Source organism: Myotis daubentonii, chromosome 2 (genome assembly GCF_963259705.1).
Source record: "Myotis daubentonii chromosome 2, mMyoDau2.1, whole genome shotgun sequence".
NCBI classification, from domain to species: domain Eukaryota; kingdom Metazoa; phylum Chordata; class Mammalia; order Chiroptera; family Vespertilionidae; genus Myotis; species Myotis daubentonii.
In genome coordinates, this window is record NC_081841.1 from 181,012,420 (window position 1) to 181,030,056 (window position 17,637).

Consider the following 17,637-nt stretch of genomic DNA (forward strand, 5'->3'; position numbering starts at 1 on the left):
TATAAAGTTGGGTTCTTAACTGGCTCTCAGCCAGGGCACAGTAGAAGGGTCATCTTGGAGCCTGCGATGGTGTGGAGATAGGCCCGTCATTACTCATGGATGGGCTTTCTGGCTCATGAAACTGGGCTAACAACTGCTTTTTCCTGGGCCTCAAAGTTCCTTTGTAAGAATTAAGTCATTTGTCAACTCTGCCCGCAGTGGAATCTAGAAAGACCAAAGATGATAGGTTTTCCTTCGTCAAGAACACGCATCTGCTGCTCCCTCTACACGCCCCTAAATGACCGACGGATTCCATCCCTTCTGCTCACCCCTTTCTGCCTGGAAAGTTGCCACGAAAACCTAACTAACCAAATCTCACAAGCTTGGGCTATATGATTAATCCAACTCCCTTCTGTCCTCTCTGTGTGTATATTTAATACTAGAGATGAAATATTTTATTAAAATTTTCTAATACACCAAATTAATTTTAAAATAGAAAAGGCTGGGGACTTCATTCTCATTTTTGTCATTTGTTTAATAAATTTGAGACATTTTTCTGTTGTACCATTGTATGCACCGTTTTGTCAGCATGTACCTACCTAAGAGAGGAAGCTTTTTTTCGACATTCTGTCTTTATCTTCAAAGCATGGTATGCCTTCTGTTCCCTGCATTATTGGAGCACTGTCTGATGTCTGTTTGTTTTTTGTTTTGTTTTTCCACTGCTGAATACCAGTTTGTACTTGGAATACCTGTTTCCTCTAGTGATCCTGTTCACTCAACAGCAAGCTTTAGCACTGACTCAGGCTGGTGGTCATGCGGGTACCATCTTTCACGAAGGGTAGGGGAGCGGAAGGTGAAGAGACTTCACTTTCCTGATTTCACCTGCTGATGAGCCTGAACGTTGTACTGTGAGTGCACAGGGGTGGGGAGCCTTTGGAAGTGAGCAGAATCACTGTGGATGGGGGAGAGGGCCCAAGGAAACAGAGAGCATCTGTGACCGTAGCCTGCATAGGGGAGCTCCGACAGCTAACCAAAGATCGGCTTCGTACTTTGAAGGGGAACCTCTGTTCAAATGGGAATAGAAAAGTTGACATAGTTCATGTCTATAACAGGACTTAGTTGTGTGTTTGCTTGGGGTGGGTTCGGGGTGGGGAGGTAGGTGGGAATGTAGAGAAGACCTCACTGAGCTCAGCCCCAATTGGCGTCTCAATGGCCAATAAGCTGTTTTCAGTTAAGAAATGTACCCCAAATGTAGGCTCTCACAGATACTGTCTGGTTTCGTCTTCTCCCCAGGGCCTAAGGGTGCACTGTCTCGATAAAGCATGGATCTACACTCCCGGGGAGGTTGCTGGCCTCTCAGTAACAGTGCGCTTGGTGGTTCTTTAAGCATGGAAGGCCAAACTCATGTAACAGTGTATGCATGATATTAATATTTCTTGTTAATCTAAACTGAAGAGGCTTTTACTTGTCCTAACAGGTATCTTGCTGTAAACACTGTCAATTGTAACTGTTCTTTTCCCACTGATGCCTGAAGCTTTGTCCTGAGTGCAAGATGGTATTTTTCATTGGTACGAAGCACCATGTTCCCCAATCCGAACACTGCCACCCCCATGTTCCAACCAAGGAGAATTCTCCTTTATCTCTTCCCCATAAGTAAGAACAAGCTAACACACTCACTATCATGTTTCCATTGGTAGCATTGCTCTCTTTATTTTTCTGCCAGTTGCACCACTGTTGCTTTTCTGAATTGCTTGATGAATGGCGAAGGTTATGTTTAGCTGCTTGTAAAACTTTTCTTAAAGGAACTTGGTCTGAAAAGCACGTATACATTACCCTCAACAGCCTCCTAAGTTATCGGGAAGAGGACACCACCACTGTGATTGGTAATCCTATACCCTGGTTTTCCTTATGGAACCTTATCATGTCAATAAAACTTAGTCAGGTTTTTTCACATATTCCATTGGGGTGGGACCCAGCTTAGTTATCAGCCTAGAGTGAATCCTGCCCATTCTGGAGAATACCCATTATTCAACACAATACTGACCTTTCTTTGATAACTGGCTTTCAAATGGAGACAGTCTCCAGAGAGAGTTCATTGTATTTTTTTTTGGAGGTAGATTATAGATTTAAAAAGAGCCTTTTAAAAAAATAGATGAAAACCTCCACCTGTAATGTATTTCCTGTATGTGCCTTTGGAGCATATTCTGGGTATAGAGAGAGAAAACCTCATATATTTTGGGACCAAGTAACAGGAAACAAATCATGAGAGATGAGTGGAATCTAGAAGCTTGCCAAATAAAGGTATTTATTTGAGGGAATATTGAAGAATCAGCTTAGAGACTTTTAAAATCATTATACTTTTTAAATATTTCAAAAGAGGACTTGAGAAAGCAATCGGTATTCATATTTTCTTCAATATTCTCATTCTCAAATATTTAGATACTGTTTAACAAATCTATGGATTACTATTTTTAAAATTATTGTCAGGTTTTCTATTGTCCTCCCTTAACAGGAAAAATCACACTTATCCCATTTAAAAAATGGAGATTACCAATTTATTGGCCAGTTTAACACGCTGCATAGGTCTAATTAAGAACTAGAAAACGCTCTCTTCCCAGGCTTGTGTGAGTTTGTTCTGAAGCCTTGAATACAGTTGGAGGCAGTGGATGGCCTAGGCAGCTTGTGCCTGAGCCCGCCGGGGGAATCCAGGCGGGCCTCGGCTTGCTGATCAGAAACCGTCCCCACTGTTTATGCACCACTGACGAAGAGCTGGTCCGGAGAGGCTGCAGTCCTGGGTGAAGCTGCAGCGTCAGCTTCCCCCGAGCAGACAGGAGAGGAGAATGATGAATGTGTTTGACTTTAAAAAGATGGAGAAGCGAAGCCAGTTTCTGGGCTGGGTGATAAATGGAAATCCATAAGTGCAGCCGTGCTAATTTGAAGTTCTCATTGTTTGTGCCATGAGAATGTGTGCATTTAGAAGGATTTTAAAGTATTTACCAGGAATGCTTCCCTGGAGAGCAATATTCATGAAGGCATTTCTGGTTCCTGGGGTGACGTACACTCAGCCCTCTTGATACAGATGAATGGCAGGGAGGAGGACATGAGGCAGGGGCAGGAGAACCAGGGCAGGGCGGGGGGGGGGGGGACGGGGGAAGAATAAATCATTATCGAAGAAGTGAAGGATTTGAGAGCTATTAACTGAAAATATAACTGAGTGCTTTAAAAAAATGCCAGGCAATTTTTAGAGATAGGAAAAATAGTTTGTAAAAAGAATCAGAAGCTTCCAGACTTTCAGGATGTAACTGACCTTTTCCTATTCTCTTCAAACTTCTTTTCACCTATTGCCTTAGTACCCAGGTGCTTTCTGGAAAGGTCCCCCACATTATTGACCCAGAGGCCCTTGCTGAAAGAAATTCCTTTGTTGTCAATTTGGCACAGAGGGGAAAAAGACAATACCCAGGCGTGAATAAGTTCACAGAGTAGCAGTGAACTGTCAGTCACAATTTCTCTTTGCCCAGGGCTGTGTCTTCAAAGCAGGAGGCCGGCTGCATGACTGCAACAGGCTGTGTAAGTCTCACGGACTCGTTTTGTCTAACTACACAACTGTGTGTGTTTGCTTGTTTTAGAAGATGGACTACTTCAGTGAGAACTGCTTACATGTAGGCCTAAGAGCTGTCACCTTAGCGGGTGACTTTAAGACTCCGCTCTTCCCTCTTGACTGCAGACGGGCCCAGTGTGAGCACCGGTTGGCACCATGTTTATCACACATTGGTGCCAAGTCAAAAGAGAATTTCAGTGACTCATTAAGCTGCCAAATTCTACTGAATACCCTGGTCATCCTACTTCATTGGTTGCTGAATGGTAAATGAGTTACATGTTTTTGTTTGGACCATGTCACCTATCCATTTCCAAAGCCTCGAGTCGATTCTTCTCCAAGGATGCAGCTCAGATGAGCAAAATCGCACTTGAGAGTTGTAGGCCTTTCCCTGCCTTAGCATTGCTGATAGATTCCTAGAACAGGCTTTGTACTCGCTGATTTATTGGTCTAACAGTTTACACTCATCACCCTGCCTTTCTTAGGCCCCAACAAACCAGTTGGAGTAGCTGCCCCAGAAGTGGGAATGGGCCACTCTGATTCGGCCAGTGGTTACACGTATCTTGGGGCTATATGAGTGAATGAAGCAGGCTTTCCCCCAACAGCCTGGGCCTGACCCGGGGCTGCCCCCTACTCAACCCAGGAACACGAGTTGTTGTGACATTTATGTTTAGTGTCGTTTTCTGAGCCCTTTCTCTGATGTGGTCCGGTGGGAATTCTCCTAGGCGGCTGTCTTTGAAATGGGTCCTGCCTTCTTGGCAGGGTGGCGTCTCTCCTGGAACCCTAGTCTGTTCGCTCATGCTTCCAGCTGCTCCGTCTGCTGAATAGCACTGTCCCGGGCGGGGGCACAAGGGCAACAGCTTTTGACCTTCGGAGAGTGGAAGTGCTTGTACTTGAGCGTGATCACCCTTATTTTCTCCCTCACAATGTGGCACTGGGCCTTTTATCTGCTGCTGGATGCTGTCCAGGGCCTAATTGGTACTGTTTCCCCGCCCCTCTCCCCCTCCTCTTCAAGCTAGCCTTCTAACTGCTTTTTCTTCTTGGCTCCAACTCTTTCAATGACAAGGGGAATGCTTTCTCTGTTCCACGCCCCTGCAAATGCAAAGCCCAGCACGCTCTCACTTATCACTGCCTCACCTGACCTCACGCACGGCGTGAGAGCTGAAGGTAAGCCCCCGGATGCTACCAGATGGCTGGTGGACACAAAGGCGTGACTCGCAAACAGCAACTCACAAATGCATGAACTGTTTTGATCTCCAAACAGACTGCCAGGATTTCTCTTTTCTAATTCCTATTTGTAGTGATAACATTTTAATTTTTGTGATTAAAAAAAAAAGAATAGTGCAGTACCGTGAAACGATTGCAGTTCTCATTGTTGTCACTATTTCTATTTCACGAGTTCCCGTTCTTTCTCAATCATTGTATTCAGTTGTGCACTCGTGTCAATAAAATTGGCATTTGTGAAGCAATTTCTGGCCTTTTTTCTCTGGGTTTCCCTGGGTCTGGTGGTGTGTGGGGTGACTGGGTCTCTTTGTCTAACACCAGGACTTCATTTCAATAATTGCATAATAAAATGCAAGGATTTAAACGCAGGGGTTTTTCAATGTGAACTTCCTGATTCTGCCTTCTCCTCACATTTTCTAATCTTGTTCTTCAAAGAGCAGTGTACTGACCAGTAGCCAGTGGGCAGGATGCATGCTTTCCTTGTTTTTCTGGGTGTGGTGGCTTCTCACCCATGTGTCGGTGACACAGCTAGCTGATCAACCCGGGACTGGGTGGGGGCTGCTGGTGGTTTCTCCATGGTTCGCTCAGACTGGGATCAAGTTCACTACCCTGTTTCATTCTAGGCTGTCCTATCTAATAACTTCAAAATGGATATGACAATCCAGAAGGAGAGGCTAGATGTTAAAAAAAAAAAAAAGGGGGTGGTGGGTTATGCCCAGAAAATGGCACTTCACCTTTTTCTTCAAGATCCTTGATAGTGTGAGGAGTAGCAATGAATTGAAACTACATATTGGAAAATGGAGAAATCATTTACATTGTCTTTCCTCATAATGGTAACAGGCAAGACTGCTGGCTGCTTTAACGTTGTTTGCCCTAATACTAGTTCTAGCAAATCCACATTAGGTAAGAACATTTAGGTGAGAGGTATGTGTGAAACATCCTGTTTAGCTTCCATGGTTTGAGGGATTGATCATTGCAAGATTCTGTTGGCAAAGAGTTTCATGTACACCTCATCTCCTGTGGCTGACTCACAATGGATAATTACACATTTCTGTACTGTTTACTGGGGCATTCTTTTCAGGGAAGTAATTCATTACCTGCCACTTTTTGACTCATAAAAGGGTCTTGGGATAATGTAATGACCTCCAGCTTTGCATTTTTAAATGACCACCTTTGCGTGTAAATGTGATGCTAGTGTTTCTGTCCCAAACAGTGAGAGAGACATGGAGTGACATCACCAGGTATACCGAGCTTGTTTCTGTTCTCTGTCGACTGGGGAGGTAGCTGCTTGACTTTTCTGTAGTGGTGGCCCGTTGTTACGAGATGTAGTCTGTCCTCGCTGCTCCAGTCGTCTCGTCTCCTACTGGTCTAGCTCTATCACCTAGTCATTTCCCACGTCTCCTTGTCATGTAGACGCTGTCTTTCTTGAGTAATTCTTAGAAGCTAAGGCAATAGTTAGGAGATGATTCTATGTGGGGATACACCATGTTTTTAAACTATTGTAATTCTCTAAGCAGAGTTCTCTACCTTATCATTAATTATATAACTGAGGCTCCATTGAATTACTCATACGATGCTATCTCTGTTAAGGCAGCTGCCGCTTAGAAAAAAAAAAAAAGTAGAAAGTAATGAAGCCCATGAAGTTTACCATTGAGTAGTCAAGGTTCTAAAGATTTGAAAAGGTGAGATTATAAGTAGAAATCAGGTCCCAGAGGAATTACTTTTTTTTTTTTTTTTTTTAATACTTCTCATCCCCAAACAGGCTCCCTGACTGGTAGCCCTCACCTTTCAGAGCTGTCCATCAACTCGCAGGGAGGAGCTATGCCGACCAACGTGATCTTGTCTCCCAACCTGAGCCCCGACACCAAGCAGGCCTCTCCCTTGGTCAGCCCACTGCTGAACGACCAGCCATGCCCACGGACCGACGACGAGGAGGAGGGCCGGAGAAAGGTGCGGGGATTCGTGCACGCGAGCATGTTATTCTTTTTTGAAATTGTAGTGATATACATAAATTAAAACTGGCCATTTCGCCATTTTTACGGGTAGAGTTCAATGACATTAAGTACATTTTTTAATGTTTTTATTTTGTTAATCCTTACCCAAGATATTATTCTATTGATCACATAACTGAGGCTCTATTGAATTACTCATATTATTATGCTATCTCAATTAAGGCAGCTGCCACTTAGAAAAAAGAGGAGAAAATAATGAAGCACATTAAGTTTGCACATTAAGTTTTTAGAAAGAGTGGAAGGAAGAGATGGAGAGAAACATCAATGTGAGAGAGACACATCGTTTGGTTGCCTTCTGCTCACGCCCTGACCATGGCCAGAGCCTGCAACCTCGCTTCACCGGAATTGAACCTGGGAACCTCCAGTCTGCAGGCCAATGTTCTGTCCACTGAGCCAAACCGGCTAGGGTGACATTAAGTAACATTTGCATTGTTGTACAACCATCATCACTGCTTATTTCCAGAACTTTGTCATCATAACTTTGTACTGTAACTCTGTACCCATTGAACAATAATTCTCCACCCCCAGCTCCCAGAAACCACCATTCTGCTTTCTGTCTCTCTGGGTTTCACTACTCTAGGAACCTCATATACTAAGTGGAATCCTAAAGTTCTTATCCCTTCGTGGTTGGTTAATTTCACTCAGCAGAGTATCCTGAGGTTCATCCATGTTGTAGCACGTGTTGCAATTTTCTTCACTTTTAAGGTTGAATAATATTCCAGTGCATGGATGTGCCACATTTTGTGTGTCCATTCATGTGTTGATGGATAGTTGAGTGGTTTCCTTCTTTTGGCAACTGCAGACAATGCTGCTGGGAACATGGCGGGCAAGTATCTGTTCAAGTCTCTGCCTTTGTGCTTTCTTGCATATCCTGGGTGGGCGCCTGTGGGAAGCAAGCAAGGTGGCTAACACCAAGGGATTTCTTTTTACTTATTGTTTAAAGAGAAAGCAGACTCTAGCCGAATTGGTTAGAGTGTCATCCCAATACGCCAAGGTTGTGGGTCCGATCCCCGGTCAGGGCACATCAAGAACCAACCAATGAATGCATAAATAAGAACAACAACAAATCCCTCTCTCTCCATCTCTCTCTCTGTCTTTCTAGTCAATTTTTAAAAATAAATAAAGTAAAAGCAATGACGGGCCTGCTCTAGAGTGGTGCTGCCTGCCCACCTAACCGACGGATTCCAGAGAACTGAGTCACACTGGTGTCACCAGCTGCTTGCACCCTTGTCCCTTTGTCTCGGCCACCCTTTCCAGGCCCACAAACAACGAGGCTTCTATTTCCTGAACACCAACCCCACCGGCCACGGCACCCAGGACAAAGGCCATTGTGGTTTCTGTTTCATTTATTTCCTTGAAGACTGCATCACTCTGCCATTTTACTAATTAATTAGCTTTTCAATGCCCACATTTGAACAAATAGTCCTCCTTGGTGGCTAACATACTCATTCGAGGTCTTTCACTGAGGGTAATATTTGCATAGGAAAATATGTTCCTAGACTGTTTTATCATCATGGAAATCCATTCTCTTACTCTCCGTAGTTCCTCTCACACAAAAAAGAATACATGACTTTATTTAGACTTGATACTAGCTAACAAAAGATGGCAAGTTAGCCATGTTCCACTTTCTTATAATCAAGACATTCTTAGAGACTTATACTAAAAAATGATTATGTCTCGTTTCTTTTTATGGACTTGGCAGAGATTCCCAACTGACAAAGCGTACTTCATCGCTAAGGAAGTGTCCACCACCGAGCGAACGTATCTGAAGGATCTTGAAGTCATCACTTCGGTATGTGTAGCATTTCCCCTAAAGCATCAGCTTACATCATTTATCTCAATGAGTACTCAGCTTTCGGAGAGAAGCTGGATCCAATTAAATGTTGGATTGTCTGACCAGGAGTTTGGTCCTAGATTATAGAAATGAGACAGTAATATATTTAATTCGGAATGTGCTCTATAAAAAGTTTTATAGTTGGCATTTTTTTAAAGTGTGGAGGCAGGATGTGTCTAAAGTGGAGAAAATGAAAACTAAACATTTTGCTGTCTGCATGCATCGATGCAGAACATTGTGCGTATGTTGCCCGTTGTCAAATGCAGCTATTTATTCATTTTGCTTGAAGGAGACCTCACAGGGAATAGAAGCCTCGTTTTATCTTTCATAATAAATTGAGCCATGTCAGCAAAATCTGCCAGAAGTCTGTCTTTTATTATTTTAATCAGTTCTGTCCAGCCTCGGGAACAAATGTAAAGCCTTGCGGGTGTCTTTCTGACCCCTGGGTGCAGGGAAAGAACTGGCCTTTTGGAGGTCAGCGGAATCACTGGGTATGTGTGCCTCCGGGGCGTCCTGCGGTAACTGGCCCTGGGCAGGTGCTCAGGAAACACCCTGGCACCCAGCCCTGCCTCGCCTCAGCAGGATGACTGCCTGCTGAGTGTGAAGGCAGCGGCTTTATCTCCCTGGTTCAGCCACCTAAGTGCTCAGCATTTTTACAAAGGAGCGGAGATGGAAGTTCCTGAAGGACTGAACCAGGGGGTGGTCAGTGCTATAAAGCAGGATTGCCCAGCGAGCGGGCTAGATGGAGGTTTTGACTTGAGGAGCTGCCCATTTCAGAGATCTGTCCTGGCTTCAGCAGTTTTTTGGTAACCACTCGCAGGAAGCAGGAATAAAGAGGTGGGTGCTTCTCGTCCCGTCTGATGAAAGGGGACACGCAGTGAGGCCTGGGTGCCCCCGAGATGCTGCAAACCCAGTGGGAAAGGCGCAGTGTGTTCTGGGCGCAGGTGGCTGCAGCGTCACTTCCGAATTGCAGACCCTCATCATGCATCTCTACACCTCTAAGTGTGGCCTCCTTTTCTTCCCAGTGGTTTCAGAGCACCGTGAGCAAGGAGGACTCCATGCCCGAAACACTGAAAAGTCTCATATTCCCCAACTTTGAACCTTTGCACAAATTTCATACAAATTTTCTCAAGGAAATCGAGCAACGACTAGCCCTGTGGTGAGTACAGTTATGTTTAACAATTATATTTCCCCTCACACACACACACACACACACACACACACACACACACACACACACACACACCCCTTTCCCCTTGCTCTTCCCGTTGTTACTTCTATGTTGTTCCTTTTAAGCAGCAGTCATGAGAAAAGGTCAGAGCAAGAAGCTGGCTTAGACAAGCCAACCTTAAAACGGTGTCCAGTTAGGTTCTACATGTATGTAGATCTCATCCTGAATCTTTTCCCCTGGATTTACAATTCTTCACAATGCATGTTTTTGTATGATCATTAAATGAATGTCACGAAGTAAAGGTAGTAGTTACGTCTGGGAGGAACTTTTAGGGGTGTTGGTAATACTTCATTGGTGCTTGCTTTATAGTTACTTGTTAAGTGTCTGTATATCTCATGATGCAGTTTTCAGTATTATATTTCACAGTGTTCAAAAGTGCTTTGAAAGATACAGAGTCCTCTGCAACACACACACACACACCTTGAGTCCTGTTTCTAGCAGTTTATCTTAAGGATGCATTTTAATATGTGAAATGGCATGACAGAGAGCTTTATGGCAGGATTAAAAGATTGGAAATGGCACTGGCCGGTGTGCTCAATTGGTTAGGTATCATCCCATGCACCGAAGGGTTGCAGGTTTGATTCCCAGACAGGGCACATGTCCAAGTAGCAAGCTCGATGCCCGGGTTGTGGGCTCGATCCCCCATAGGGGGTGTGCAGAAGGCAGCCAATCGACGCTTCCTTCTCACGTTGATGTTTCTCTCTCCCTCTCCCTCTCTGTCTAAAAATCAATAAAGATATTTTTAAAGATTAGGAATGACCTAAATGTCCATGAATAGTAGATTTTTTTATAAATAAGGTTGTCTGTTTATGAAACCAAGTAAACATTAATATGGGAGGAGAGTGTGGAGCGGAAAAGCAGGAAAGACCATGTGCTATATAATGCAAAACCTGAGACACCCTTACCTCAAGTAGAACGTTTTTGAGAAAAATTCTTCTGGGGTTTGTTAACACAGTTATATGTAGATACAGAGGGAGTTGACAGTCTACTAAACACGCATTTAAAAAATGCCAGGAGAGAAATAGCAAAAGGCTTCCACTGTGTTTTTGGCAGAAATGGAACCCACTATATACTGCATCCTTACCGCAGGTGAGAATTTGGTTGAAAGTGGTCTCCAGGACATTAGACGTAGGGCCTGGAGGAGCCGGGATGAGTTTGTCTTTCCCAGGTGATCCCAGGCCATGGGTTCAAGCATCAGCTTAGCCGGTTAGCAGAGCTGCTCCTTTTGCTATGAAGTGAAGGTGGTCAGGGATCCGGCTTTGTCTGTTCTTGATACCTAGAGACAATTCCTGCCCATTTCTCTTTCCTGTGACGGAAAGGTGAGAGGCCGCCCTAAGATGCCTCAGGGCGGAGAGTACTGCCAGGATGAGAAATAACAGGTACAGGTCAGTCTCACTGAGCATGGGGAGAGATTGGAAGTCTTAGTCAAGCTTGGTGCTGTGAGTAGAAGAGAAACACCACTTTTCAAAATTAACCCAAAAAAACTCTACATCATCCAACTTAATTTTACCTTCCCAAGTTAGTCTACCTGGAAACTCGCGGTTGCGACCTGCCCTGTGGCCTCATCATCCCTGCAGAGTTGAATGATGCTATCACAATGGAGGCAAAGACTTCACAGCTCAGGAGAAACCTGCCAACAGTTGGTTTTCTGGCCAGTGAGACGTATGCCAACGTAGTCTTCACCTTCCCAGGGCTCAGAGCGTCGTTGTTGTTTTTTAAGCAATTATTTCAAACATTTACAATTTTCACTTTAAATGCAAAATAGGAGATAAAAAGGAAAATATATTGAAAAACATATCATACTGACCCTTTGCCCACATACAGACATCAGCTTTGATATTTGCTTTTAGGTAATTAGGTGAAAAAAATAAGTACAAACTTAAAACTATTCTTTCGCTCCAAAAGAAGCTAAGTTGAGATATTATACTTAACAGATGTGTGATCTCCATCCAAAAATGGTTTCTCTACTAATCCACAGCCTGGCCACATGCTGCCCATCCCTGCCTTCTCAAGCAGGTCTTCGTGTGAGCATATGTTCTTGAAACTGACCGTGTTCCTTACTACTCATTAAGGTTGCAAAATAATATTGAATGTCAGCTGTAATTTAAAAAAATAAAATAAGCAAATAAAAAAAATTATTAAGGTTGCTATAGAAACACACGGGGCTAGCACCAGACCACACAGAGGATATGAAGCGGGGAGGACCTTCAGACGATGCTCGGGAACATCTGGTGCAGACTCAAGCCAGCTGGCCTTCCAGCACAGCCCGCTGCCTGCATGGGACAGCTGGCTCCGTGCTCATGCTCCAAAGGTCGAGCAGTGGCCTCTGCTTCTCCAAATTATGATAAATATCTCACCAGCTCCACCTGGAGCTGGACTCCTCCCCAACCGAGTCAGCCTTAGAGGAGGCGACACACTCAGCACCAAAGCAGCAGGGCAGGATATTTGTGAGCATTCTGTAGGAAACCCACACGCCATGATCGCTCCCAGCCTGCTCCACTGGGCTCTGTGCACCACCAGATCCCAGCAGCAGATGCCACACCTTGTAACGGTGTTTCCGTCCCCTACCCCACCGCCCACCACCCCCAGGAGAGCAGGGAAAGGGAGACAATGGGAGCCAAGTCTGGCATGCAAACCCCAGGGGCTCGGGCTCCTTCAGAGTTACCAACAGCTTTGTAGACACAGCCAATGCCAGCCCCTTGTCACTTGGAAAAAAATATTTCATTAATACTGCCAGAACTAATGACCACTTTCATTTAGACCTTGAACCAGCATGTTTTTAACTTTCCCAACCCAGCAGGATACGTTGTCATGCCTAATATATAAATCGCCACCATCCCAACATTTCGATCTGGATGTGTGGCACATTGCTACAGGTATTAGGTGACTAACATCAGTGTTGAGGCTAAAAGGCAGCACATGAGCTGCAGAAACACAGGTAAGAATGACCTGAGTGGTTGAAACACATGGTCACTGATCACAGGTTCAAGGACAGAGAAAGCTTGGGGTATATACCTGTATACACTGTAGACTCAGTGCTGGTGTCCCTATGACATGTTTAGTCCACAAGACTTAAGTAATGTTGGGGAGGTCACACATAGGACATTGCATCAGTTGACAGTACCTGGCAGCGCAGCATGGTGGCTTTCACTAGCTCTTGCCACTATAGAGAACGTTGGAGAGCGGTATTTCATTCTGGAAATAAATGCCATTCCTTTGGATTTATCCGTGACGGTAAATCTTTAGCATCTGGACCTTGTCTGTGAAAGAATATCCAATTGCTTAAAAAAAAACAGCTGCTGACATTTGTTTTCTAGAGGGTTTTCAGTAGAGTCTCTTTCAAAGTTCTATAATTTTATTCATGTTTTACTTGAAAATACCAGAAAGCATATAAAAGACTCAAAGCCAGAGGGATAGCAGATAGTCCATGTGCAGCTCAGTTGACATGACCTTCAGTAGCCTTGCAAGAGTGGACCCAAACCAAATTGATGACGTGTCTCAGGAATAAATGTAAAAGTCTGTGACTCAGTTCAACTAATCAATTCTTCCAGTGCATGATGAGGAGGACCTGGCTTGACAGGGACTAATGGCAAAAGGCTGAATGAGAATGAGTTTGGTGTGAGCAGATAGAATAACATGGAGATAAGCCAGTGTCTGTATCTGTAGTTGTCAACATTGGCTTCTCTTTAAAATCACCTGGAAGCTTAAAGAATCTCGCTCTCCAGGCAGAACCCCAGAGCAGTTATATGAGAATCCCTGAGAGGCGAGGCCTAAGCATCCGTAGTGACTAAAGCTTCCCTGGTGACTCCCACATGTAGCAAGGTCACGACCCTCTGCCCTAGACTGCCGCACTAGACAGGGACCGGAGCATGGAAGACAATTTCCCCTTGAAACGTCATGGCTCATAATACTCTGCCCAGTTCGGAGTTTCACATTTGAAATGGAATAATTAGAGAATGCATTTTATTTTTTTTCAATGATTATTGGCCTTGTATGCATACATGCATGGCCCATGGACACAGACAGTGGGGCGGTGAGTGCCTAGGGTGGGGGGCGGGGATGGGCTGGAGCGGGGTTAACGGGGGAGAAAGGGGACATGTGTAATAGTTTCAACAATAAAGAATTATTTTTTAAAAATGATTGTTGGAACTTATGAGCATTTGGTCTAGAAGAGAGAAGTTTTTAGAAAATATGATGGACTCTCTTCAGGTTGATGGATGATAAAGGGAGTATATGTCTTCTTCCCTTAAAGAAAGGATCGGATTTCCAAAGAGGTGCATTGTGTCTGAATACATAAAAGGGCTTCAGAACACCAAGTTCAGCTTAGCATTGAGAAGCTGCCTCCCAGGTGATGAGCTCCCCACCCCCCCAACTCGGGGCTCCTTGAGCAGAGGTTGACTATTTGCAGGATTTATTGGGTGCAACCCCAAACCTGGCTGTGCATCAGGGTCACCTGGGGTTAGGGGAAGGGAAGTTTGGAACAATACAGACTTCCAGGCCGTTCCAGCCCTCCGGAATCAGGTCATTGAGGGGAGAGCCCGGTGCTTGTTTCTTACAGTGCTTCTGAGATAGCTGTGATGACTACCTTTTCTGGAACCACCGATGTGGCTGCTTCCGACAAACCTGAGATCCTGTGATCCTTTGATTTGCATTTTGATTATCACTCTTGTTGCTTTCTTCTTCACGCAATGAATGAACACATGAGTGGGCGGGTGGGTGATTCCGAGAGCGTCAGGCTTTGCCCACTGGGACTTGGGTTCTCAGAGGAGGGGGCGGGCCTGTAGGGGCAGGAGGCCCAGGCCAGGTCTGCCTTGGAGGACACGTGTGCTGTCAGTGCCTGCACAGAAGAGGCAGCCTGTGAGTGAATATAGTCAGTGAGAAGGATGGACACAGGAAAGTTCACCAAGACAAGAGTTCACACTGAGCTACGACTGACAGACCATATGTAAGTGTGTGTGTGTGTGTGTGTGTGTGTGTGTGTGTGTGTGTGTGTGTACACATGCTATGACATGAAAAGCATGGGTTGGCTCGTGCAGGCTGGGGTGACTGCGATCCGCATTCACCACCACACCACCTGAGGCCTGTGTCTCGCTGTCCATGGCCCTTGCAGTTTCATTTCTTTTGTAAAATGCGGATTGCAGTCTTCACATCATACGGCCCTTCCCTGCACTCAGTGAGACCCTGCTTGTGAAGGGGCTCAGTCTTCTGCTCCACACATCGAAAGGGGGAAAGCTGATCGTTGTTTTAAATAAACTCTTTAGTTTGAAATAATTTTGGAGTTACAGAAAAGTTGCCAAGACAGTAGTTGCTGCACATCCCTCACCCGCCCTCCTCCCCTGATGTCAGAGTCTAACTTCACCTTGCTTATTCATCAAAACTAAGAGACCAGGGTTGGCCACTACTATTAACTAAACCCTAGACTTTATTCAATGAGATTTTAAACTATTATTTAACGGAAAGAAATCTGAAGTTTACTGTGCGCCTAAAGTTCCCCAGAGTTTGGCACTTAAATGGCAGCCGCCATGCTTTCCTTTGCAGCCATACACTTCCATCAACTGCGGGAAATTATAGGGGAGAAACATTACCAGGAAGTTTCCCTAAATGATTAGCTGAACCCCAGCTCAGTAAACACACCTGCCCCTGTCCAAATGGTGCGTTCCCCTAAGTATGCACACCCCAGAAAAGGGTGGACTGTTGCCTCCTGGCAAAGCCCGAGCTTCTGTTTCCTCAAAAACAAAGAAACAGGTTTGATGACTTCTGAGAACATGAAGAATGCTCATCCTTTTGAGAGCAGGGACGTGTTCCTCAGCTACTCCAATCATTCAGAGGAGGTCACTTCAACCTTTGGCATTCAGGCGGGAGTTGCACAGCCCAGCCCTGGCCAAGTCACTCCCCAGAGATGGATGAAGACCTGCCTGGTACCGGGTGCCCTGGCGGATTCTGCAGTGTGCAGAGCTCGGCTTGCAGCTGGCGGGGAGCTGGGCTCCAGGGAAGAGTCCTGCAAAGAGGCCCTTTGACGGGCTCTGGGCACACAGTTCCCAAGAAGGACCAGCTGCCTTTTTTTTTTTTTTTTTTTTAAAGAAACTTGAGGCAGTTCCCTTGGAAGGAGTGCAGAAATCGAAGGAGGCAGGAGGACTGGAAAGACTGGAAGTGGAGATGTCAGTGAGCAGACAAGTCAGGGCTCAAGGGACAGAGGAGGGAAGGGGAGGCCCCTAGAGCTTGGAACCCAGTTGACTGGGAGGATGGTCATGAAATGAAGAGAGAAAGGAAGAAGCAAGTAAGAGAGGAAAGAGGAGCTTGCTTTGGGGCACGGCGATGGTAAGGGCTCCGTAGTGAAGTTCTGCAGGCAGTTGCTAGTCTCAGGCTTGGGAAAGAAATCCGCTGTAGGTGCGGGTCTGGGAATTATTCTCAAGAAGAATCCAATCTTTAAGGAAGAGATGGTTGCAGCTACAGAGCCAGGTGTGTATTGAATACACCTTTGGGACAACTTTCCATCCATGGAGCTTATGGCAGAGCAAGAGCCATCCAAGGCAATAGAAGACGCCAGCGAGACTTGAAAAAGCAAGAGGAGGGGTAGGGATATGAGAGGAGGGGGGGTCTTGGAGAGTGAAGATGGGAGGGCAGAGGTAGTTTCAGGAAGGAGGTCCCTGGTGTGCGGGAGAAGGCTCAAGACAGAGGGCGTTCTCCAGGGCAGAGAGATGAGGGGCATCCTTGAGGGCTTGAGGGCTTTTCTCTCGGGGTGACAGGCTTGCAGGCTGTTGTGATCAGGAAGTTTACAGGTGGACTGTTTTTATCTCACCAAGACACTGCAGTGGCTGAAGTGGAGTGGAGATGATTGAGTGGTCAGAAACTATTTCATCCACATCTCCCCCAAAGTGTAACATTTTTAAAAGTATATATTTTTATTGATTTCAGAGAGGAAGGTAGCGGGAGAGAGAGATAAAAACATCAATGATGAGAGAGAACCATTGACCAGCCGCCTCCTGCACACCCCACACTGGGGATCAAGCCCACAATGCAACCCAGGCTGGATTGAACCATGACCTCCTGACTCATAGGTCAGTGCTCAACCACTGAGCCACGTCGGCCGGGCAGAACACTTTAATAGTAGCCCCAAGGAACAATCATAGGACAAAAATATTTTTCTCAAAAAATTAAACAGAATTACCCTATGATCCAGTATTCCACGCCAAGGTATATAAAGTAATGGAACAAGAGACTCAGCAGATACTTGTACCTCAGTGTTCCTAGAGCATAACTCACAGTCATCAAAAGGTGGAAACAGCCCAGAAGTCCCCTGATGCGTCAATGGGTACAGAAGATGTGGGACACCCACACTTTGGAATATTTTTCAGCTGTAGAAAGGGAGCACATTCTGACACATGCTACCGCATGGACGCACCTCGAGGACATGAAGCTCAGTGAAATAAGCCAGGCACAAAAGGACAGGTATTGTATGATTCCACCTACACGAGGATCCTAGAATAGATAAATACACAGCGATAGAAAATAGACAGTAGTTGCCAGGGGCCAGGGAGGGAAATGGGGCATACGAAGTTTCCGTTTGGGAAGATGAAAAGCTCTGGGGATGGGTGAAGGTGGTGGCTGCACAACAGCGTGAACATACTTAAGGTCACTGAGCTGTACCCTTAACAGTGGTTAAGACAATATATATATTTACTAGAGGCCCGGTGCACAGATTCATGCACATTGAAAGGAAATTAATTAGAAGGTGGCCGGCGGGGTGGGACTGGGCAAGACA

At 45.3% G+C, this 17,637-nt stretch overlaps 1 protein-coding gene across 4 annotated transcripts in view; it reads left to right on the plus strand.

Moving 5' to 3' along the window:
• Positions 1-17,637, plus strand: part of FARP1 (FERM, ARH/RhoGEF and pleckstrin domain protein 1) — a 277,332-nt gene that overhangs the window by 227,022 nt on the left and 32,673 nt on the right. For 2 of the 4 annotated variants that reach the window (XM_059685013.1, XM_059685015.1), the window contains exons 14-16: positions 6,561-6,748; positions 8,513-8,602; positions 9,670-9,803. In XM_059685013.1, coding sequence (XP_059540996.1) covers positions 6,561-6,748; positions 8,513-8,602; positions 9,670-9,803 — 412 coding nt within the window. The remainder of the gene's footprint in view (positions 1-6,560; positions 6,749-8,512; positions 8,603-9,669; positions 9,804-17,637) is intronic. The other 2 variants (XM_059685014.1, XM_059685017.1) reach the window with 1 other exon arrangement.